Genomic DNA, 23,811 nt, shown 5'->3' with positions numbered 1-23,811 from the left:
TTTGTAATTGTAAATTTGTAATTTACGCCTTGTGTATTATTTTCTTATGTCCGTAATTTATGTCATAGGCTGCTGGAGGATTCACAGAGTAAGAATTTCATTGTAGGGTGTAACAGACTGTTTCCTGTACATATGACAATAAACTCTTGAATCTTCAATCTTGAATATTGAGACCTGTATCTTTGCAGCCCAGGTCAGCTCCAGTTGGAACAGCTCCACTCTATTGGTTGTCCCTAACCCCAAGCCTAACCCCTCCCACTTGGGGTGTAAGCCCCTCCCACTCGGCAGAAATTGCTATTAATTACATTACACCACCTTCTCCTGTAAATAAAACTGGATTCATTTAACTTTTTTCAAATGTCCACAAGAGGGCGCCAAACACTCCTGTACTCCACAAAACAACATGGCCGAATATCAAATAACTCCTCATTGGACATTTCGGCCACTACGTCGAGACTTGAAGTGGTTGTACAGAGGATACTATATAGTGCACCTATGTAGTGAGTAGGAAGTGGATTTGGACGTGTAATTCCTGACTCTTCAGATTTGCACTCTGGGTGGACAGGCGTGTGTTTTATCTTCTGTGTCATGAAGTGGATTGAAACAGGAGCTGGAAGACGTGCTTTCTTCTGTTCATCTGCTAGATTTCAAGGACAAATCCTAACATTATAGATGTGTTTATTTCGGAAGGAGCTGCAGGAAATACACTCTGAAACAAACAAACAAAATCAAACCAGTGTCAAGATCAAGAAGAGTCGGAGATTTGGCTAATTAAAAAAAAAAAAAAAAAACAGAAAAGAAGAGTGATTTGCTGTATTTGGTCATGAGGATGGAGAGGCTAACTGCTGACACATTGGAGGAACATTCACAACAGTCTTGTGGTGGAGATTTGAAACAGAAAACCGTTTTGTGAAGAATTTCTGGCAGACTTCTCCTATGGAGCTGGCTAGATAACAGTTAGCCGGCTAGCTAACTAGCTTGCAGTGCTAACTGTTCGAGTCTTGGGTAACATGGATGTTCATTTTAGTCAAGTTAAGCCGAAAGGAGAAATAATTATAGAGTTCTACAGCATTTAAAGGACATTTTAGTGAGTTGTTGGCTTAAAACTGTTTTAATAGCGAGTTACTGTAACTGTAACGGTGTAACTGTTAGTTTATGTAGCGTGCCTGGAGATACTTTGTTTTCAACAACAACAACAACAACAACAGCAGCAACAACAACAGCAACAACAACTAATAAGACTTTCTCAAACCCCTTCTCTGGACTGTGTTTTTTAAACCATGGGTTCATTAAAAGCCCTCCAGGAGTGGTGTAGGTTGCAGTGTGAGGGATATCATGATGTGGACATTAAGAACATGTCAGTGTCCTTCAGAGATGGACTGGCTTTCTGTGCTCTGATCCACAAACACAGGCCTGATTTAATGTAAGTAAAGTTATATTCCTTTCTGCATCCGGTTTTAACCTGTACGTCACATTTCACAAGGTTAATGAATCACTACTAACACAATATCAGAAGCTTGTAGAAAGATGACTCAGTGTCAGCTGTGATTCAGACTCAGGGCATGTCAAACCAGATGTGCTTTATAGCTGTAATCATCTCTAACAGCACAGGGACAGACCAAGCTGATCCTCCTAGCCTGTGCAGAAATGATGTGTTCGATCTTTAGAGGGAGTTGAGTTAAAAATCCGGCAAATTACAATGTTGTGACATCACAACTTCTTCGTCAACTTCTTCGTCTTCTTTCGGCTGATCCTGTTAGGGATCGCTACAGCAGATTGTTGGTCTACGTATTTGATTTGGCATCGTTTTTACACCAGATGCCCTTCCTGACACAAACCTCCACAATTTTATTCAGGTTTGGGACTGGCACTTAGCTCTTGGAGTGCACTGTTGCGTGCAAACCCAGTGGCTGGGGTTGGTTCCCTGGCCGGGAATCGAACCCGGGCCATGGCGATGAGAGCACTGTTGCCTAACCACTAGTCCTCCAGGGACCCTTATGACATCACAACTTGTTAAAAAACAAAAAACAAAAAAACAAAACGCTCTGATACCGACATCCGACATCAAGTAGTACATAAGCGTAGTGTATGTTGTCATGCTAGTGAACAGACGACTTGATTTAACAGCGATCTGGACTTTTTTCACGATGGCAGTCAAAGTAAGCCAGACCACATCCGCGGAAAGATAATTAATCCAGAGTATTAATCACTTCATCAGTTAGTTTACTTATGTCATATACATGTCATATAAAAAACACGTACTCTGTCTGAAAACAACGGTTCCGATGCATCCTTAGGCACAGCCTGTATGGGTTTACATTTTTTATTAATTAACAAAGGAGAGTGTACTTTTTTTTATCCATTTATAGTTACGCTTAATGTTGTGGAACATCCATGAAACAAGTTATAACAGCTGCAAACAGCTGTTCCTTCATCATCCTCTTTTTTCACTCTCTTCAAGTTCATTTTCTTTCTTTGTAAGTTCTTTAAGTTTATTAGACAGTTTAAGAAAAAAAATAAAACAGCTTGTCATGTTACCGAGAAACCAGAAAGCCTCTATTCTGTAGAGTTTTACAAAGCGCTGACACTGGAGACTCCTTCCATAAATGTTAAATAAACAACTTCTTACAGAAAACTTCACTGTATGAAGTATTAAGACTAGCCTATATGCTTTTCTTTTTAAAAAAATCAACATGTTTTTAAATCAGTTTTTTACTCTTAGATTATGTCTAAGACGAATAAAAAAACAGCCAGATAAGTTCCTGTGTATGTGGTTACTATGGAAACGATAAAGTATTAGAATGAGCACATTGATATGAACCTGTGATTTGTCTTGGAGATGAAGCTACTGTCAGAACTAATCAGTACCAACTCCAGATTTTCCCTTTGAGTTTCTTTTTCATGTCCAGGGTTTTTAAAAGAAAACACTTCGTGACATTTTCACCAGTCTGAACACTAACATTTTGGAAATGAACATTTCTTCCTAAAACGATTTAATCTTAAATATGATTCATAAAGTTTGGGGTGACTGAAAACCTTTGCAGAAAATTAGATTTTTCTCAGGCGATTATAATGATTTATTAGATTGTTATAATGTTATAAGGTGCTGTCACTGGGTTTGTGCTTTGTGTAGATTATTATTTTACATTCTCATACACAAATACAGGAACTGAAAGATCTAGCTGGACATGGTTTATCTGGTAGCTTTCATTTTTGAAACCTGACACAAGGACAAGTGACTATTTTAAACTCAGGACTGCCCACTTTAAAGATTTAAAATAACCCACTAAACTAAGTAGTAATAAATTTAACTTATAGCCTAATGAGGTTTGCTGAAGGACGATGGACAGCTGGCATGTGCCGATAGTGTGATATATGATGTTTCTATCATACTTCTGTGTTTTATTTGGAACGTAGTTGACTAGGTAGCAGTATATTTGGGCCATGTTTGTGCTCTCGAGATAAAATCTGTCTCATTCAGGAGGAGGCATAAGGGCATCTGTATAATGTGCTGAATTGTTTATGATGATTTGTGGTGATGATGAAGATGTGTGCTGTTATAGGAACATAATCAGTGATGAAAGCAGAAGTCGGTGTTCTATAGAAGATTGACTCATTGTAATTTTTATTCATTTACTATTACATTTAATGTTGGGGAATGTTCGTAAAACAAGTTAGTTCCTGTTATCTCTTACGTTATAGCAGCTATAAACAGTAGTTCCCTCAACAGCCTCTCTCTTGATGTTAATAAGACTAAAAATTGCATTTCCTTATTACTTAGAAACTGAAATGTCCCCTCTGTCCCTCTGTCCTGAAGTTACAGCTTTACCACTGACCGTTACAAAGCACCGATATTGGAGACTCCTTCCAACAATGCTAAATAAACATCTCCTTATAGAACACACATTTTTAAAATTTGTTCATGCGAAGTGTCCACCACACAAATCGCTGTGTAAGCTACTAGGAAAATGATAACGTTCGAAAGAGTCGTATTGTTATAGAAAACTAATGAACACTGTCCAATCAGAATCGAGCATTCGGTTGTGCAGTGATATAAACCATGATAAATGGTTAAGCAGTTATTGTGATATAAAGATTTGACAATTTGCTATTGCTATTCACTTTTCTGATAACATCACTGATATTTTAAATACTTTTATAATCAATTCGATTGTAACTCCTAGTAACAGATAGCTGATGACGTTAAAATTTCTTTTTTACACACTTTTTTTAAATGTCAATTAAACAAAACAATTTTATAATTTTTTATAATGTGACTTTGAGTACATAAATGAGGCGTGTGTTCATTTCTGGATAACTCTGACTAGGTATTGCATGCAAGCATGCAAGTGACTCAAGCTGAGTTGTCCTCTTCTGTTATTAACACACACTTCTCTGTCTGTCACATTCAGAGACTTGAGGTTAGTGTTGTGCATGTGATGTGGATCGAAAGAATGGAATCTGACTGTAACAGCAGTCCTCTTTTTTCTGCTCAGTTCTTTTTTCCTCCCTCTCACCTCTCTCTCGCTCTCTCATTCCCTCTCTAAAGACTAGATCAGTTTCTTTCTAGATCATTTACAGTAAAGGACAATTACACCTTTTTTTTTAAAAAAAAAACAAAAAAACATGATCAAACTGGATCAAATTTAGAAATATGTGGAAAATCTAATACTAATCATTGGCATTTATTTCACATCAGCAAGTGGGTGTAAATAAATTTAAAATTTTGTGGCTCAATAATGTAAATTTATGCAAAACCAGACATTTGATGTTACAGGTCCAATGTTATACAGCATTTTATAGACTACTCACTTTCTTTAACAACTTTTCATTGGTTTAACTTGGATTTAACAGACCTGTCAATGTAAGTCCATATTTATGAGGGGAAAGTTAGGTGTATTCAGAGACGGCTTACGCACATGCTTAAGCTGATTTTCTGCTCTCTTCATTCAGATTATGTAAATGACCTGCGTGTAGTTCATACCTCCGATGTTGCCAGATTTTTCTTGAGTAGAAGCCTTCGAGATTGGGTTTTTCTAGATCATCGCTTTTAAACGCAAGCACTCACCTATAAGCCTGAAAAAAAGGATAGAAAATGCAGACTGAAGAAGGAAATAGCATTTAATTTATTTATTTATTTATTTTTGCTGTGAATATGATAATATGACAACTTAAAAATGAAAAGTAAAAAAGACTAATATGATGATGGATGAATAAAAAAGGTGAATAGTCAACAGAATTGTAATGATCACATTAATCACTGCACAGTTGGTTTTGTTTAAGAGCCTTCCATTGTTATTATTCGGAAGGTTGTAAAATAGCACTTGATCCAGCACATCCTATTATTTTGCTTTTTTTTTTTATTGCTGGGTGCCGATAGTTCAGTTCAGCAGTACTAAGAGAAGACACTAATACAGAATCAAGAGTTGTATAGTGAGCTTATTATAAAATACTGTGTATAAAAAAATGCTTTTAAAGAAATTAGTAAAATCTAGTATTATTAGTTTTATTACTAAACTAAATTTAGTAGTAATTAGTAGATGCTAAAACTGTATTCCTGAATGCTATATAAAACAGAACTGAAACTATTAAATGAAAACAGGACACTATTATGTCTCTTTGTGTGTTTTTCTGCAATATGTTGACATTTTGCAGTGCAGCAGTACAACATCAGACAGTGAAACCTTATGCTAGGATTTAGAATATAGTCTCGGTTAGACACTGTCTCGGTAGACACTGCCTCATCGTTAATCATAGCACAGGACCCATAGAGTGTGTGTCACAGGGCTGCTGTGTCATAGCAAACACTCTGAGAAAGTGTTGGTAATGGTTTTGCTTGGTTAGTTTCGTCTGTGCAATTTTTTGATGCTTACACTTCCTGAACTTGGAGCGTGTGAGGGAGGTGATGCTTTAAAACAAGCAAACAAAAAAAACTGCAGCGCACATTTAGACAAGGTGATGTTTCCTGTTGCGATGTCTTTGAATGTCTCTCTGTTTGTAAGGGAAATTCTTAGGGAAATTCTTAATATACAGTACCGTGCAAAAGTCTTAGGCACATGCAAAGAAATGCTGTAGAGCAAAGATGCCTTCAAAAATAATGAAATTAAATGTTTCTACATTAAAAAAAATACTATAAAGAGCAGTAAACAGTAATAAATGAAACAAAGTCAATATTTGGTGTGATGATCCTTCACTTAAAAAAAAAAAATAGTAGTCTCGGGTATAATTAGTGCAGTTTTATAAGGAAATGAGCTGTAAGTGTCACACTTTGACTGTCACACTTGCTTCTTATTTTTGCAGCAAAACCCAGCAGCCTTCATTATGTTTTGTTTGTATGTAATCTGCTGCTTTCTTTACTGACATACAAACATTTTTCTGTAATATTTAATTTTGTGCTGGAAAACTAATGTTTGGAATCTACAATGTTTTTGTACTGAATCAATAATATAGAAGTCATAAAATAAAAATCTGTAACAAAGTTTGTACTAAAAAAATAGAGTGCCTAAGACTTTTGCACAGTACTGTACGTCTATAAGAAATAATAATAATAATAATAAAAAATAATTTTTTATATTGATATTATATGTTGAAATGCTAGTCATTCAAGTGCAGCTCAGGTATAAACTGTCTGAGACTAAATAGCTTTCAGAGTCTCGTCATATATCATTGACAGCAAGAAATTGAGTTATGTTTATCTATCATCAGCCCCCATCTGGATATTCTCTCAGTTAGTGTTGCTGCTGCTCTGCTTCCGCTGACCTTGTGCTGAATTCATGTCACCGCCAAAGTCGGAAATGAAATGCGTTGTTTTTTTCTGAACAAATAAACGTTTGGCCCGTTGCCAGTATACCTGGTGCCTCACACAAGTATGTGTGGGAACCACTGCAGGAGTGTATGAGTAGCTGCAGTGCAGTGTACTGCGTGAAACTGTTTTTGTGTGTGTGTGTGTGTGTGTGTGTGTGTGTGTGTGTGTGTGTGTGTGTGTGTGTGTGAGAGAGAGAGAGAGAGAGAGAGAGAGAGAGAGTCTTTGGTGCTGATGCTAAATGCACCATGACAGACTGAAACCTTGGCTGCAGATTAACCTGACAAATCGTCAATCTGAATCAAGGCTTGAGAAGAGATGAACAAACTACATAAAAAGTATTTACTTATCACTCCCTTGGCTCCTTGGCTTGGCCCCCTGATACTCGCCTGACTGATTTTTACTTTTGATCTTGGCTGTAAATTGGTCCGGAAGTCTTCTCAGTCAGACTTGTTTGATTAGTTTGAGCGCTCTGTCTAGTTCACTGTTAAACTACCCAGACTGGAAGTTTGATAAATTCTGTATCGTGAAATTATATGAAATAATGCAGTGTTCAAACCAAGCCCTGAAGACCAGTAACGAACAGCTTGTTAAATATTAACCTAGTGCTGCTCAAGAGTGAAACTATTGTCCCCAATGTCAAAAGTACAGTTATTTCTCATAAATATTCAGCTAACTAGGGAACATTAAATCACCAGAAAGCAGCACTGTACATTATATGTCTATATTCCTTCAAATGTATAAATATTTTAGAGGGTAGATCAATTTTTAAACAGTCAAAAGAAACTGATATAGGCATGAGGAATCACATACAGATACTTTCACTTCCTGCTGATTTACTGGTATTGGCTTATTTCTGAAGTTCCGGAACTCTCAGGTGCTTGGAATAAGCTGTTAAAATTAGGAACTGAGCATTCTTGATCTATTTCTATTTCTCAATTTCTATTCTTGATTCTGAGAAGTCTAGAATGTGTGCAGTTTGATGGTATGATTGATGGAAACTTCTAGAACTCCTCCATTTCTGTTCTTGAGTCTGCGAACACTAGAATGTGCCAAGCTGATGGAATGTTCTAGAAATCTTCAATTTCTATTCTAGTTCTGAGAATTCTAGAATGTGTGCCGTTGATGGAACATTCTAGAACTCCTCCAGTTGTGTTTTTGATTCTGCGAATTCTAGAATGTGTGCACTTGATGGAGCATTCCAGAACTCCTCAATTTCTATTCTTGATTCTGCGAATTCTAGAATGTTTGCATTTGACTGAACATTCTAGAAGACCTCCATTTCTATTTTTGATTCTGAGAATTCTAGAATGTGTGTGTTTGACAGAGCATTTTACGACATTTCTTTCCTTGACTTTATTAACATTGACAAAATATCTTTCCTTTTTTTTTTTTTTTTGATTCAGAGAATTTTAGAAAGTGTGCAGTTGATGGAGTATTCCAGAAGCCTCGATTTCTGTTCTTGAGTCTGAGAATTCTAGAATGTGTGCTGTTATCAGAACATTCCAGAACGCTTCCATTTCTATTCTTGACTCTGAGAAGTCTAGAATGTGTGCATTTGTTGGAACATTCTAGAACCCCTCCATTTGCAGTGCCTGGTTTGTATTGTAGAAAGCTTCAGGCTGGACAAGAGTACAGTAAATCCCGTTTCCTTTTAAGGACAGGCCAGTATGAGCCTCGAGTGGCGTCATGGCCGTATCCGCCAGCTCCCGAGGCAACTGCAGCCTGCTGCTGGCTGGCGTTACGTATTGCGCTGGTGTGGCTTTACTGCGTCTGCAGTCTCGCACCGCACGTTCAGTCACACACACACACACACACACACACACACACACACACACACACACACACACAGGCCATTGTTTAGCTCCTGACACCAGTCACTCTGATACCAAGCACAGGACATGACCTTCCATCTGCTGCAGTGAGACACTAGCCTTTCATGGAAATTTTTTTTTTTTTTGGTATGGTGCGTGTATTCATTTGTCCAGGGCTTCGTCAATTGTTATTTAATTTGTCTGTGCCTGTCATGCCTTCAGGATGCAACAGGTTTTATCTAGAGAATGCAAACACTACCCCAAAAGGTTAGCTAGATATTTCATACAATAAATATTGCGTCGTCAGCACCATCAGACAGATCCGAGAGTCACAGTGACGAGTACTGGCTTGGTATGTAATCAGTTAGCGAAAACATTTGGTGTCTGACGTCTGCTTTTTTTTTAGTTTTGTGCAGTGAGGGTAATATCGACAGACTTCCATTACTTCTTAGAGATGTTACTACATCTACAGTTTAGCCATAGCATTTCCTAAATTTCATATTTGACCCCTTGCTACACTGGAAACACCTGAAAACTTTTCACCTTTTCACCTTTCTCAGCTAAAGAACCGAAACACGAATAATATTTCCCCAGCAGAAATCCATTCGTGGGATGTGAAAGATGCACATTTCTGGGTTTCTTTTGCTTTGCACCAACTTTATCTAGGTGAACTGAGAGCTGGGAATTCATGACCATGGTCTTGTGAGCCAATTGGAAAAAAAAAAAAGAAAAGGGCGAGGATTTTGCATTTCTGTGTCGATCAACAGGTCGATCAATAATAAAAACGCAGGGTAGACTTACCTAATATAGCCTACTCATATATAATTTGTTATTACGTACAGCGTAATATGAACATGGAGTCGACTGCAGATGTACTTGTATTAATTTTGTAGAAATTATGTAACATAATTATTTAAAGATTGCAGTTAAATATCTGTTCTGCACATACATGTTTTATCATTTATGCTGTCAGCATGGAGCTGTTCCATCCACCAACATACACTAGGGATTTTGTGGTAAAATTTTGGTTTTCCTCTTTGCTAGGATTTTCTTGTTAGCAATGTTGGCACCTCTGTAATTAAACTAAAGAAGTAAATGGCAGAAAACAAATCAGCACTGGCTGATTATTAGGTGTACATTGGAATTTTCTCCATCCTGTTCATTTTTTGTACTTATTCTTCATGTGTTCCTGTCTTATACAGTTCTCAGTAAAATGTGGAACAGTGTGGGTATCATATCAGCCTGCTAGATTGCAAAATTCAGGTTGTGTGATGAGTGTGGGCTTTCTGAGTGGAAACAAGTTGGATTCTCTCCCACAGCAGAGACAAATAATTTCATTGTTCCTCCGCTAGTGGTGAATTTCTGAATAGCTTAAATCTCATGAATTTACCAACCGAAACCTCTCTTGTATGCTGAGCACTTTGCCAAAGTTACCCACAGCATTATACATTCCATCCACACACAGCCGAGTGATTTATCCTTACTGTTACAGAACTTCAGCAGCACGTTGGTGAAAGATCACGTCTCGTGTTTCTAATGCCGATCGTCTTTTCTTCCCTGTTTTGTTGTGCTCTAGAGACTTCGACTCCCTCTCCAAAGAAAATGTCTACGAGAACAACCGGCTGGTGAGTATCGCCTTCAGCTAGTTATTTTGTAGCTTTGGTTGTAAATGATCTGAAAATTAGAGGGTGCCACAGACTGACATTTTAGCTGAGCTCGGGGGTTTAGGCTGTTGCTGTTAATGGCTCGTACTTTCTGATGTTCCACTGATCTTGGCTTGGCTGGAGCTCTCAAACGGTCAGCAATATTTTAGCAAAATAATGCAAGTTTAATCCTATTTGGAAATTTCCATTGAGGGAACATGGAAGGAGACTGATGGTGGTGTACATGCTGGTTAATATTATGCTAGCTAACACATCAGAATCAACCAAACAAAAATTTTTTTAATACAAGTATGTTTTTGGGTGAAAAAAACTAGGCAATATGACACTATATAATACTCGATATAATACTAAAATTTGGATATATTTTTATCATGATAGACTGTTCTCAGTATGGGGAATATCATCAGGTATCAGATTTTATACATTTACTGTAACTCATTGTAACAAGTAATTGATTGGACATTAAAATCTATTTTTGTATCCATCCATCCATCCATCCATCCGAATCATCCTATTCCTTGTTCAATGTTAAAATTTTTTCCAAACCTTTGATGGGTGCATTGTTAATAAAATCTCAGCAATATCTCAGAAATATTATCAGAAATTATCAGAAATAAATATATCAGTAATACATTTTGCATATCACGAGGGTGGACAAATCATACATTCATTAGCCTATTAGACAAGTCCAAACTCTCATATGATGCCCAGACCCATGTTTTGGTTGCCCAGAAATCTAAGTGACTAGGCAAATTTTTTTTTTTTTTGTATTTTTCCTTGATACATTTAACAGCAAAGTGATTGCATGTTGTGCTAGCAGGAAAGTTATATAACAGCTTTGCTCTGCATTGTATTTTGCTCAGTTTTGTCTGGGATTCTTATTCTGATCTAATTAATCCAACTAGTAAATGTTTTACCAACAGCCAGATCACCGTGGCAGATGTGTAAAGTGCAGCAGGTGTTGGTATTGGTAAGCATTTGCTATAGTTACAGCATCGAGGTGCCAATGTTTTGTTTAAATAAACATACCAAATTAAATAAAGTATTTCATGAAAGTCAATAATGACTGTTAGCCTATTGAGTTGCCAGGCAACTATGAACATACGTAAAATTAATAGACCAGACACATCATCATCTCGTCCCAGACACCCGGGCTTGTGATTTGTCCACACATGTATTGTAAAGGTAATGTCAAGCAGCCTATCACAGTATGATACTTTTGTCATATCAGACACCTCTGCTCTGTATTTAACAGTAACACCAGGTATTGGCCAACTGACAGGCTCAGATTTGTCTGTTGGTACTTCTGTGTAAGTAACATTTAGCTTCAAGTTACCACTAAACCTGCTGACCAGCTGACACAGCAGTTGGAGCCTGTCATTATCAGAGCTAAAGAGCTCACCTGTCTTATCGGCTCTCTGGAAAATATTTTCACCTTTGCAGATAAACGTCCTTTTGTTCCAGTGTGAAAGGTGCAGAGCATGCTAAAGTCCAAATGAAATCAAACAATGCTGTAGAGTTAAAACTAAAAATAAATGAGAATCCTGAGCCAGCACTGCTCAATGACTATATTAATGACTTATGTGAAACACAATATGTGAAATATACTGCTGAGATTTGGGATAACAGTGTATAGGTGCAAAAAATGTCTATATTTTATATATAAATGTACACTGTGCATATATGTGTTTTTCTGTACCTACAAACTATCACACCGAATCCTCTTTTCTGTTTTCTCTTTCTCTCTGTCACTCCTCTCACTGTCCCAGGCGTTTGAGGTGGCAGAGACAGAGCTGGGTATTCCGGCCCTGTTGGACGCTGACGACATGGTGTCTATGAAAGTGCCTGACCGTCTCAGCATCATCACCTACGTCTCTCAGTACTACAACTACTTCACCAACAAATCTCAAGGTGAGTGGACACCAACATACAGAGCACACACACGGCTCAATGTGAGGCCAGGCGAAGGTTAACCCTTTGAGTTTTTTTTTTTTTTTTGGCTATATTGTCACAAAAAATAAGCAACGTTTACATTATATTCACATTATATTCATTATATTCAACATTATATTCCTTTCACAAATATTTCTGTGAAAGGAAAAACACTTGAAAAATTTAGATTTTTTTTAATTTAAAAATATGAATTTAGTGAGGAGAGTAAAAATGCAGGTAAAACAATTTAGAATGATGATATCATTGCTATTAGACATTGCTCAACCATGTCCTAATAAGTGTATAAACTTATTAAAAAAGGATTTTAATACTGATATGCATCATCAATACCAATCCCTTATTTATACCCACATATACAGTAGTGTGTGTATATAGTAGATAAAATTCTTATTCCTCTTCCTCCACTGGAGTTGTTAATAATGCTGTTCTTTTAATCATGCAATATTCAGTCTTTTCAAGTCGCTCATAAAAAATAAAAAAAATAAAAAAAAAAACACACTATTTTAATAGAAACATGCTGTGTAAATAACCAGTATGTCTATCATACAGAACGGCCAATTTCACAGTAACATGAGAAGCTGCCTTTTTTTTTTGTCCTGATAACATTAAGAGGACAAAAAAAGGAGGTGAAAGGACTGTTTAATAGCTGCTGTAACGTAACATTATTTGTTTCATTGACTTTCCACAGCATTAAGATAAGATTAGACTTTATTCATCCCGGTGGGAAATTTCTTTCCAACAGTTACTCTATGTAGTTACAGAAACAGTAACTATAATTGGATAAAAAGTTCACAGCATCATTCTTTAGTAAATACTAAATTGTAAAGTAGAATAAAACACTTCAGGGTGTGCTTTTATAGGAAAAAAAATCAACTTTACATCATACCACCTTGTCGTTACTCAAGAAGGATGATATTTAGAGGTTAGTGAAAGCCACTGCATTTAAATGGAAGAGTAGAAAATTGTCTTTCAAGGGATTGATACTGATCAGTAACCAGATAAAAAGATATTGCTTTGAGAAATGATGGTGCTGTTTTTACACACAGAGCAATTTTAATTCATTTTCTGGCACACGTAGTGGAATGAGCTTAGGGATACATTTTTTACTTTGTTCAAATTAAGAAGAAAAAAAACTGTTTTTCTATTTACAGCTAATCCTCCCTGTATGAAGAGACCGGGCAGTTCAGGCCATATTGAACCAACAATAAAGAAACCACCCATACCCCTAGAAGACAAAACCGCGACATCTGAGGTAAGAAACTGCAATATAATATTATAGTCATATACGACTCCCCCATTTCTACAATTCTAACAGCCTTTTGCATGCATGCTCATGGAAAAGGCTTCTAAATCTAACAGAATGGTCAAAAGTACAGATTTGTTATTATGCTCTTAAGAGCTTAAGCTTTTTGAAACATGTCCCAGGAAAGATGCAGTGAGAGACAGACAGAGCCCAAATCTGGCCCAAGTCCATGTCCTCAATCAAGACTAATGCATCCTGAAAGCCTACGCAGAAGCCTTGCGCGCTAATGAATCGGCCTCTCAGGGTGTGGGAAACGGCAGAAGAGAAGAGCAGTGCTTTTTCTGCACCGAAAAAACATTTGGTTAAGGGGAAATGGATCAAAAGTGTTTGGCATCCTGCGTGGAAATGTGAGAGCATTTTGAGTTTCAGTCAGAGGATTTGAACATTTCTAAATGCGCATCAGATGTCTCTGAGCATTGTGTTAGAATCTTGTTAGTATTTCAGTGTTTTCCAGAAATGTTAAGCCTCGCCTTCTGTCACTGTAGACTCCTTGTATGGAATAAACCCACAGATTGGTTTAGTCTTTGTCTAGAAATCTGTCCAGTACCACAGGGCCCCAAATCAGCCCATGTTTTTGCTTTACTGCAACATCTAAAACACCTGAGGCAGTCCTATAGATCAAACGATATGGTAAAAATCGCCCAATACTAGTTTTAAAGACTATAAAACATTCTATATTGGACAGTAAATCGCATGATAAATTCTGAAAGTCATTAGACATGAGGACATGGCACGACATGGTACTTGTACCCTCTTCAAGAAATCCAGATATATGAATATGGAAATTAGAAAGAGGGCTGAGCAATATGACATTTCAATACAAAAATCATATTCAGTGCAAAAAGTTAACTCAGCATTAACCTGAGATGTCGATCATGTGATTCATTTTTCCTGTGTGGTGAGTATTTCTTGTTCTGAAAAACTTCTGTCACTGGAGTGCAGAAAGCCAATCAGATTGTATCTGAGGCTGGGATTAATTTCGTGTCAGTGTTCTGACAGTGTCTATTATTTTGGTCACACCCTGGTAAACCGGTGTTGCCTAGCCTCCCGTGTGATGGGCTCTTATGTTTCACAACCAAGTCACACTAGCCTGTGGGGTTCAGTACTAACTCTGATTCATCAGCGAGATATTCAGCTCCCTCTGTTTCTTTAAAGAAAGCTGCAAACCTACTGTAGTGACCAGTGTCACACTGTGACCAGCCTGTGCACTCAAATTAATAAACAAGATTAGTTTCCTGATCATTGGTCTGTTTTGCAATATTGTTTATAAGAGAACATCCTCTCTCTGCCCTCTTCCGTGTTCCTGCCGCTATTCTTGGTCTTCTTCAAATGGAACTTTGTTCTTCTCCCTCTTTCTCTTCCTTTTCCTCAAGTATCTTTGACCTCACTGCCCCCATGTGACCCTTTACTTAGGTAGTAAAATGGCTGGGGTTTATGATCTTTAGACTTCTCAAGCATTAAGCCCTTAGTTCAACTCTTTATCTTTCAAATTAATGGTAATACATCTTTACTGAACGCACTATATCATGACTGTTGTGTGTATTTTATGATTTCCTTTCAATGTAAACAAAAGCATATACTGATATATAGATTTTAGACTAAGATTTTGATCCATTCATGATTCTAACTATTAGCAATTTGGTCTTCCTGCCCCTTCCTTCTCCCCATTCCCTTTCCCTTACTGGTTCCATACACAGCCGAATGCAGACAGCGAATCAAAACGCAGCAACCTGAGCAGTACGTGTGCTGCCTGTGAGAAACATGTTCATCTGGTGCAGAGGTTCCTCGTTGATGGCAAACTCTACCACCGTAACTGTTTCAGGTAAGCCATCAGATGCCTGAACATCTGCCTTATGGTTGAAAGACAAATGCTAATGCTCATTTGATTCATCAATGAATCAAACTGTATGTATTTTTTTAATAAGTAGTCTTTACTTAAGATTAAATTATGTCCCCAAATGAGTAGTTCTCATTTAGAACTTAGGAGAAACAGCAATCAAGTTCTTGGAAACTATGTGGGAAATTTAAGAAAAGCCTCCTGGGTGAAGCTCCCTCATGCAGCTGGTTGAGAAGATGCCAAGATTGTGCAAAGCTTCATGAAATATACTGTTAAGAATTTAGAAAAGTAAAAGTTTTGATTTGTTTAACACTTTACTTATTATTGAATAATTTCATATGCTATCTCAAAGTATCTTTCTTCTTCTTCTTATTATTATTATTATTAATATAAAATAGTAGAAAATTGTAAAAATAAAGAAAATTCTTCTTATAATCAACCATCCTCAGGAGACAGAATGCTTTCTTATTTCAGAAAGAGAATGTACCACTATTTACTCTGTAAAATGATGAAGCCATCCCTGTGTTTAAATTTCAGGTGTATGGAATGTAGCAGCACTTTACTGCCTGGCTCTTATAAACTCATGGGAGATGCTGGGTCCCTGGTCTGCACACACCACTTCACCAGGATATCTTCAAACAGCCAGAACGGTCGTCCAGATCTGAGCAAGCAGCTTAGCCCAGTATCATCGAACGCCAGCCCTGAATCCCTTCCAAGTGGGGGAAGTTTGGAAAAAGCACTGCCAGGTTGCGATGCCAATGAACACATAACTCCATCTGATAACTCGCCCAAAACACACTCTCTGGAAAGAGAGATCAGGCAGAATGAAAAAGGAGGGGAGGAGATAAGAGAGGAATTTGAGAATAGTGCGAAAGAAGAGATAGAACCCTGCCCTCCCAGTCCGCCAAATCCTTTTGAAGAATCTGACGAAGAGGAACTAAAGGAGCAAGAGTCGCCACAGCCAGCTGCAGAAGTCGCTAATGGCGTCATTCCCCTGACCCCAGTAAGGAGCACCGCAGGAGAGAATCGACCAATACCTGCCCCTAGAAAAGTGTCTGACCCCTCCCCTAGTGTGCGTCCTGTGCCCAAGCCACGGCCACCAAGACCCTTGCAGAGTCCAGCAGTCAATGGTGGGTGTTTTTCTCAGGCATTAGTTGAATTCTAAGTTGAGTTAAACTAATTCCTTTGGTTTTGTTTTACTTGGTCTAATTTATTTTAATTTAGTTTTTATATTGGACAAGGAATAAAAGTGGTGGAAATGTAATTTGTTGTCGTTGGACATAAATATGGTGAAGTATGTGTAGAACTCAAACATCCACAGAGAATTGGTGTTAAATAATGATAAAAATACTGACACAGATAATGTTTAAAAAAAAAAAAAAAAATTGTCCCCAGTCTTGGTAGTTGCCATGTTTACTTTGTGCGGTTAAATCTTAATAGGGTTCCTCTGAAGCAGTCCTAGATCACTTTGATTTTTTTCTTTTTTGGGGGATTTTTACCCCATTTTCTCCCAATTTGGTCATATGCCAATTCTCACCCACCAGCTAGCTTTCCCCATCACACGGCAGCTACCAATCAGTGAAGGTGAAGACTAACACCTGCTTCTTCCGAGACAAAATCTTTTTTACCTGGTGCTCAGGCTATGCCACAGGGCAGCTGAACACACTTCTAGGAAAGAGCTATCTACCCTCTTCCTTATACATACACTCACAGACACCCAGGATTGGCTAGTGCCACTCAGATTGACTCAGGGGAGAGTATACCATCCCTCCCACTTAGGGAGCACGGCCTATTTTGCTTTCTCAGACTCCTGATCTTCCATTCTGCCCTTCTTTCTTGCTGAACTAGAAAATGAAGGTGATCGCAGACCAGTTCCACGTGAAAGATCCCGGTCACCTGCAAGGTAAGCCATGTACCTACTCATTCGTCCAGCGATCCATTCTCTGTTTGTCTGTTTTCCTGTTTATGAATGTCTTCATGTGTCACTGTGTCTCATCTCCCTGATCACCATTGCTCCCACCTCCTAATCAGCTCCGTTCAATCCAGTGACACTCCCAAACCCAAAGACCCTCCCTGGCTGGCTCTTGTCAAACAAGAGTCCAAGAAAAAGTTGGCTCCTCCTCCTCCCAGACCTGTAGCCACTCCGCCGCACTCTACGTCCACTCCTGCCAAGATCGAGGAGGCACCTCATCCAGCCACACCCCCTAATCCTTTTGATGATGACAACAATGAGGGGGCAGAGGCTGAATCTGCAGAAGCACCAGTCCCGTCTTCTGTGGTTGCAGTCCATCCGTGGTATGGAATTTCCCAGACTGGTGAGGTCAACGCTGAGAGCCCCACCCACTCCGAGAGTCCAGGAAGTGGCAGGGGCAAAAAACGGCCAGCGCCCAGAGCCCCAAAATCTGTCCCTACAGGTCAGTGACATTTACTGACCAGAAGCTTGGGATTTTCCTATCACACATTCGTGAGTTGTGAAAGGCTTAATTAGTCCAGGTGTTAAAATATCAGAACCTTAGACGAATGTAGGTCTAATGATTAATGACATGCTTTATTAGACTTAGCTTTATGAAGCATTAACAGATTTTATAAAAATGCTTACTAACAAAGTAGATACTGAATACTGTGAATACTGGCTTGATAGAAAGTGTTGCTGTATGGTATTTGTCCATAAGTCCTGTGCTGTTCCTCTTGTCCCTCACTCTGTACATTTTTGTTCTATCCATTTCCACTTGTGTTCTATTTCCTTCCTGCTCCTCTTTCAGCTCTTCCTCCTTCTCAGTCTTCCTCTGCCTGTCCCTCTCCAGCTTTGAGCACCGAGAGCCTCTCCTCCTCTTCATCAGACCACGGCTTCCCCCGAACCTCTGCCACCGCCGCTGTTTCCCAACAGCCGTCCCTTAAGGAACAGGAACATCCGTTCACCAAAAGCGTGTCAGAACCATCAATCAACAGTCCTGGCTCTTCCCCCTCAGCTCTTTCATCTGAACCTAAGTCGCATCTCTCACCTAGTTCCTCCTCCTCCTCTCAGCCCCACAGTAATACTTGCTCAGCGCCAGCCACACCAGAGACAAACAGGAGTGCAGGGAGCAAGGCAATGAGACCGCCCCCTCCCCGCCCACCAGCTGCTCCAAGTCCTCTGATTGGCTCTCCCTCCTCACAGCAAAACACGCCCAATAAGGTGAGCAGTTTTCAAAGGTCAGAAGTCCAATAATGTGTTATAGGGGGCTGCTGTCATAAAAAAAAATACAAATTATAAAATACAAATATAATTTGAATTTACATACATGTTAATGTATGCAAAATAAACAAATCCACATTATATTGTTTTACAATCACACATTCTAATCATCTAATGCTTGTGAAACATGATTCATAATCACTACATATAGGAAAAGGGCTCTAATTAAATCTGTACATTTAAAAAAAAATATATATAAATATAAATATATATATATATATATATATATATATATATATATATATATATATATATATATATATATATATTTGTAATATAAACATGCACTTCCATTCAATTCCATTCAGTTTGTATGCTGCTTTTAACAATAGACATTGTCATAAAGCAGCTACACAGAATTCCAGATGTAGATTTCTGTGGATGTGTATCATCTTTGCTTAAGAAAGCAACACTATTTCCACCTTCAAGACCTACTGAATATAAACGCTTTGTGCAGGACTGCTGCTAATGCTTGCTCTGTCTGTAGCAGTACAAAATTACAGGCTAATTAAAATTTGACAAGTTTAATGTTTTTTCCCCTTCCTATGACCAATGCAGCTTTAGTAAAGCAGTTCATTTGTATAATAGTTTTTTAGGAAAATTGGCTGAAATGTTTGATGTAATAATTTGTACTTTTTCATGAAAAATCCTGCAAATCATTCAGTTGCTAAAACAGAAGTTGTGGCTGAACTGGCATATAACGGATAAGATTTGAAGGTTACCATGACATCATTCTCGCAAACAGTTTTAAGGAGACTGTGATAAATAATGTGGGTATGCCTTTTGGCTAACCGCTATAATCTCTGTCCTCTCCTCTTCTAACCCTTTTCCTATAAATCCTTCTCCCTTCCTCTCTCTCCCACTCCTTCCTTCTCTCTCTACTTCCTTCATGTACGTTCTCTCCAATTTTCCACCACACTTTTTTTTTTTTTTTTTTATAAACTTTCCCCTGTCTTTCTAGAGGGTAAATCCTTTTAATCGGAAGGCCCCCCCAACAGTCACCTCCCCACAGTCCAGACCCCCCAAAGGCCCTCGACCCGCTCGCCCTCCTGCCCCCGGACACGGCTTTCCTCTCATCAAACGCAAGGTGCCCTTCATCTCCACGTTGTTTGAAATATCAACACATGGATTAGAGCAGTGCTGAGTTTTCCTTCACACTCCTGTCCATCGTCCTGTTCCAGCAACTCTAATTACTCTGTCTCCTGTCGCTGGCTGTGCAGGTGCAATCAGATCAGTACATCCCTGTTGAGGACATTCATGTCGAGATGGGGACACTTGAGAGGCAGTTGGACGAGCTGGAGCACAGAGGAGTGGAGCTGGAGCAGAGACTCAGAGACTGCTCTAACGGTGAGGAATATATTGATCTGAGCCAGATGGATTTGTCTTGATTGGATTAATGATCCCTTTGTGATATTACCAATATTAGCACATGGCTATATTGTTCTGGGGGAGAGGTATAAATGATTGAAACCAAACACAAGATTAGACACAGACAGTATTTTGGGTTAAAAGTCTTAATTAAAGTGTTGTCACGTAAAGGTTCTGATAATTGCATGTAAGTTGAGAATAAAACAGAATCTAAAAGGAGAACAAACATCTTCTGTAGTGTCCTCTGCTGTTTATGTTTGGTACAATGTTGAGCACAGCTCAGAAAAGCCTGAGATGTTGAGCTACTTTTTTAAAGAGTGGTTGCTTTCCTTACTGATATGTTGACTTCATGTTTCAGAGGAAGAGGAGGAGCGGCTGCTGGTGGACTGGTTCACTCTGATTCATGAGAAACATCTACTGGTACGCCGAGAGGCAGAGCTGGTGTACACGTAAGTTTTCAACAAGGCAGAGAATCAACGCATCCTAAATGTTGTATAAGAATTAAGGCAGATTGGGAGTATCTTACAGAGGAAAAGCTCATGACTGTGTCTGTTTTCTTGTCAGGGTGAAGCAGCAGCACCTAGAAGAAAGGCAGGCTGACGTGGAATACGAGCTTAGGTGTCTCCTCAACAAACCAGGTGTGCATTGATGGGTCCCACCCAAAAAAAAAACACAAGACACTGATTCAAGTATCTGACTCACTCACTTGCTCACTCATGCCTATCTGTAATAGCGCATTTTCAGAACGAGGCTTAGCACAGCTTGCTAACAAATCCAAACCCAGAAATATCAGTGTCCAAGCTGAGTGTGTGTCAGTTTCCCATGACATAACTCTACCTGTGAAAGTAGTAGGAGTTCTCAAAAAAAAAACACTCATAAATTATTTTGAAATATAACCAGGCATATCTCGTTTAATATTAAAATGTACCTGGTTCTGCTGCTGTGTTTTTCTCTTGAACTAATAAGTCACACTGAGTTAGTCTTAATGGCATGAGCACCAGTTTTCGGTGGCTGAATCTCTGAAAGGCATTCTACACTAGGCATGAGTGCACTAGGTAGGGCATACAGTCCTCTTACATTGTACCTTATATAAAGTGCAAGCAAAGTGAATAGGGTGTTATTCAGGATTCAGAACAATTTTAATTTAAGAAATCCTGTGAAATAGTTATAAGAAAGCATTACTGTGTGTAAATGAATAAAAAATAATCAGAGACATAAAATTTTTGGATCATAACTGTGATGTTGTCTCAAAAAAAAGAAAATTGGCACAGTTATTTGGATACAGCAAAGCTCATGTAGCTGTGAAAATACCAACAAAATGCAATATCATGGGTAATCTGCCAAGATGAGGTGCGCCATCTGGTGAAAAAGCCCAGCACGGCCAAGCTGCCAGTGTTAACCCTCATCTGTTCAATAAAGATTTTGAATAAAGGCAACCACCGAATGAGCAAATGAATTGAGTATTTTCGAATTTGGTACATTTTGGTACCTGCCACCCATCTTCTCATTCTGTTCTGTTCTCTCATTCATGTATGTTAGAGAAAGAGTGGAATGATGAGGATCGAGACAGGGAGAAGCAGCTGATGGACGAGTTGGTGACCATCATTGAGCAGAGGAACCAGATTATCAACAGCATGGATCAGGACAGACAGAGGTAATCCACTGCCTCAGACTTATATGCTTTGTACACTTAAATTGACATGGATATATATATAAGAAATGTAAACTAGTCTTATTATTATACCACATTTCTCAACCTCAGGGTCATAAAGATGTCTGTTTTTCTTTAGGGAAGAGGAGGAGGACAAGCTAGTGGCTGCCATGTTAAAGAAAAAAGGTACGGACTCTTGTTTCTCATAGTTTTTATTTTGCACTGTAGTGCCTGAAAAATTACATGAATACACCCACAAATACACCCAAATCTTCATATATTTGCTTCAAAGAATAAAATTTATAAAAGAAATAATTTAGTAGAAAAGCAAGGAGAGCCTGTACTTAGAAAATTATGTTTTGTCTATATGGTCATCTCCATAAACGTCAGCTTTCCAATACTGCCTAGGTTTCATGTGTGGATCAGTATCAAATTACACTTAAAAAAGTGATTCCTGTTGTCCATGCCCTATTTATAGATGACATTTGGGGTAAGGGGAATATTTTTGTACATTTGATTCTTTACTAAGCAGCCCTTCTCTTCTTTCAGAGTTCCATGCCGAGAGTGAACACAGGAAGAAGCCTGGGAAGTTTAAACCCATGAAGGTGTTGAAAAGGCTGAGCAATAAAGGCGACGTGGCAAAGAGCCCGAGTCCACAGAAAGAGAAAAGCTGAGCACGATACACGAAAGGACATATTAACTTAAAGATAAGGCTACAGAGAGTCCATGTTGAACTCTGTAATGACTATACGGACAGCACATTGGCTGGATGTAAACTGACACCCTGAACACAGCCAGTTCTCATTATAACTTACCTTTGTACATCAATGCAGTGTCATTAATTAATGAGGAACACAAGCCTAACAATGGCTCTTACCCCATACCTTTTCATTAGTAAATACAAATCTAAAGAAAAAAAATGTAATTTACCCTACATAGTTAATCAGCCAAGACACGTCTGTTGTCTGCCATTTACATTTTTTAAGTTTTGCACTGGAACCTGTGTGTGGTGGCCTGGGAAACCCTTCTCATGGTGAAATTCTGACATTTTCTGCTGTAATGTAGCTCTGAAAACTACACTTTCCTCAACTGAAATATGTTTTTGATTTGCGTGTATCCGAACCACAAGTAGTTATAGCATTTAAAAAAAAAACCTACCCCGATTTTCCGACATGCCCAAACCACCACACAGAACTATTCCTTTAAGATTGGAACGTTAATCTTTTTGTCAAGAAGCAAAAATGCAAGAATGAAAAAAAATCAAGAACTGTTAGAATCAGGAATGAAAAGCTTTGCTTGCTCATTCATGCATTTTAGGTACTTATCTAATCTCTTAGCGTGTTCGGGTGCTGTGTATAGTGTACTCATGCGGTTTAGGATGTCTACCTAGATTTAAAAAAAAAAAAGTATGAGGCTTGGAGAATACGTGGACAAGCAGAACCTGGAGGCTTTTAAAAACCTGTATACATGTATACAGTCTGGTGCTAGGGGAAGGGAAAGTTACTAACATATCTGATGCAACTCTTATGCAGAGCTATAACCCATCATGCAATGCGCTTCCTCAGTGTAGTTTTCCCAGCAACATGGGGCATGCACAGTATATTGACAGTGTGATATGATAAAAATGTCTTTGGGCAGGAAGAGCGTGACAACCCTTAATTGTATTCAGTGGTCATGTGACTACAATGTGCATCATGGACCTGGAAAAATAGCCTAACCAGTGAAGTTAGCAAGGAAAGGAAGACGTCATTACTCATGAATATGAACGCTAATAATGCTATTATAATACTTACTACGGCATTTACAGTCAGTTTCATGTCTGGTTGTGTAAAACTGGGCTCTAGCTGTTTCTAACGTAAAAAAAGAGGCCACAGTTTCTTAACTTAAACTAGCTATTTCTTAAACGGTAAAAAGACAACCTTTACAAAGTGACTAACTTTTTAAATGTAGGAATATTTTATTACCATGCGGTATTAACTGAAATTGCTCACCATGTTTAGGAAGCCCTGTAAAAGCTGAATTTGCAGTACCATGTTTAATCCATACTCTGACATACCTTTGCTTGTTTTGAGTGGAAATTTAGTGTGAGGTTCTGTTTTAATTCTGAGAGCCCTGAAGTGAGCGTCTGTCTTAAAGTGTACTGTTGTTTATGTATTTATAAAGAAAGTCTTGTTGTAGAATATG

The 23,811-nt window shown here is 38.4% G+C and overlaps 1 protein-coding gene across 3 annotated transcripts; it reads left to right on the top strand.

Moving 5' to 3' along the window:
• Positions 1-506: 506 nt before the first annotated feature.
• micall1a (MICAL-like 1a) lies at positions 507-23,809 on the top strand. Of its 3 annotated transcripts, none has more exons than XM_053232186.1 (16): positions 507-1,423; positions 10,193-10,241; positions 12,050-12,191; positions 13,385-13,485; positions 15,234-15,358; positions 15,911-16,503; positions 17,222-17,276; positions 17,420-17,787; positions 18,136-18,548; positions 19,570-19,695; positions 19,829-19,955; positions 20,335-20,425; positions 20,541-20,614; positions 21,516-21,630; positions 21,767-21,813; positions 22,177-23,809. In XM_053232186.1, exons 1-16 carry the CDS (start codon positions 1,281-1,283, stop codon positions 22,299-22,301), a joined length of 2,694 nt encoding a protein of 897 aa, XP_053088161.1. In that variant the 5' UTR covers positions 507-1,280; the 3' UTR covers positions 22,302-23,809. The 3 variants fall into 3 exon arrangements, with proteins under 3 accessions (XP_053088161.1, XP_053088162.1, XP_053088160.1); XM_053232187.1 differs by having other exon boundaries at positions 17,405-17,787; positions 18,178-18,548; XM_053232185.1 differs by having other exon boundaries at positions 509-1,423; positions 17,405-17,787.
• Positions 23,810-23,811: the final 2 nt, after the last annotated feature.

This window comes from Pangasianodon hypophthalmus, chromosome 2 (assembly GCF_027358585.1).
Source record: "Pangasianodon hypophthalmus isolate fPanHyp1 chromosome 2, fPanHyp1.pri, whole genome shotgun sequence".
Classification (NCBI taxonomy): domain Eukaryota; kingdom Metazoa; phylum Chordata; class Actinopteri; order Siluriformes; family Pangasiidae; genus Pangasianodon; species Pangasianodon hypophthalmus.
Note: the sequence above shows the minus strand (reverse complement) of the source record. Positions and strands in the feature narration are given on the sequence as shown.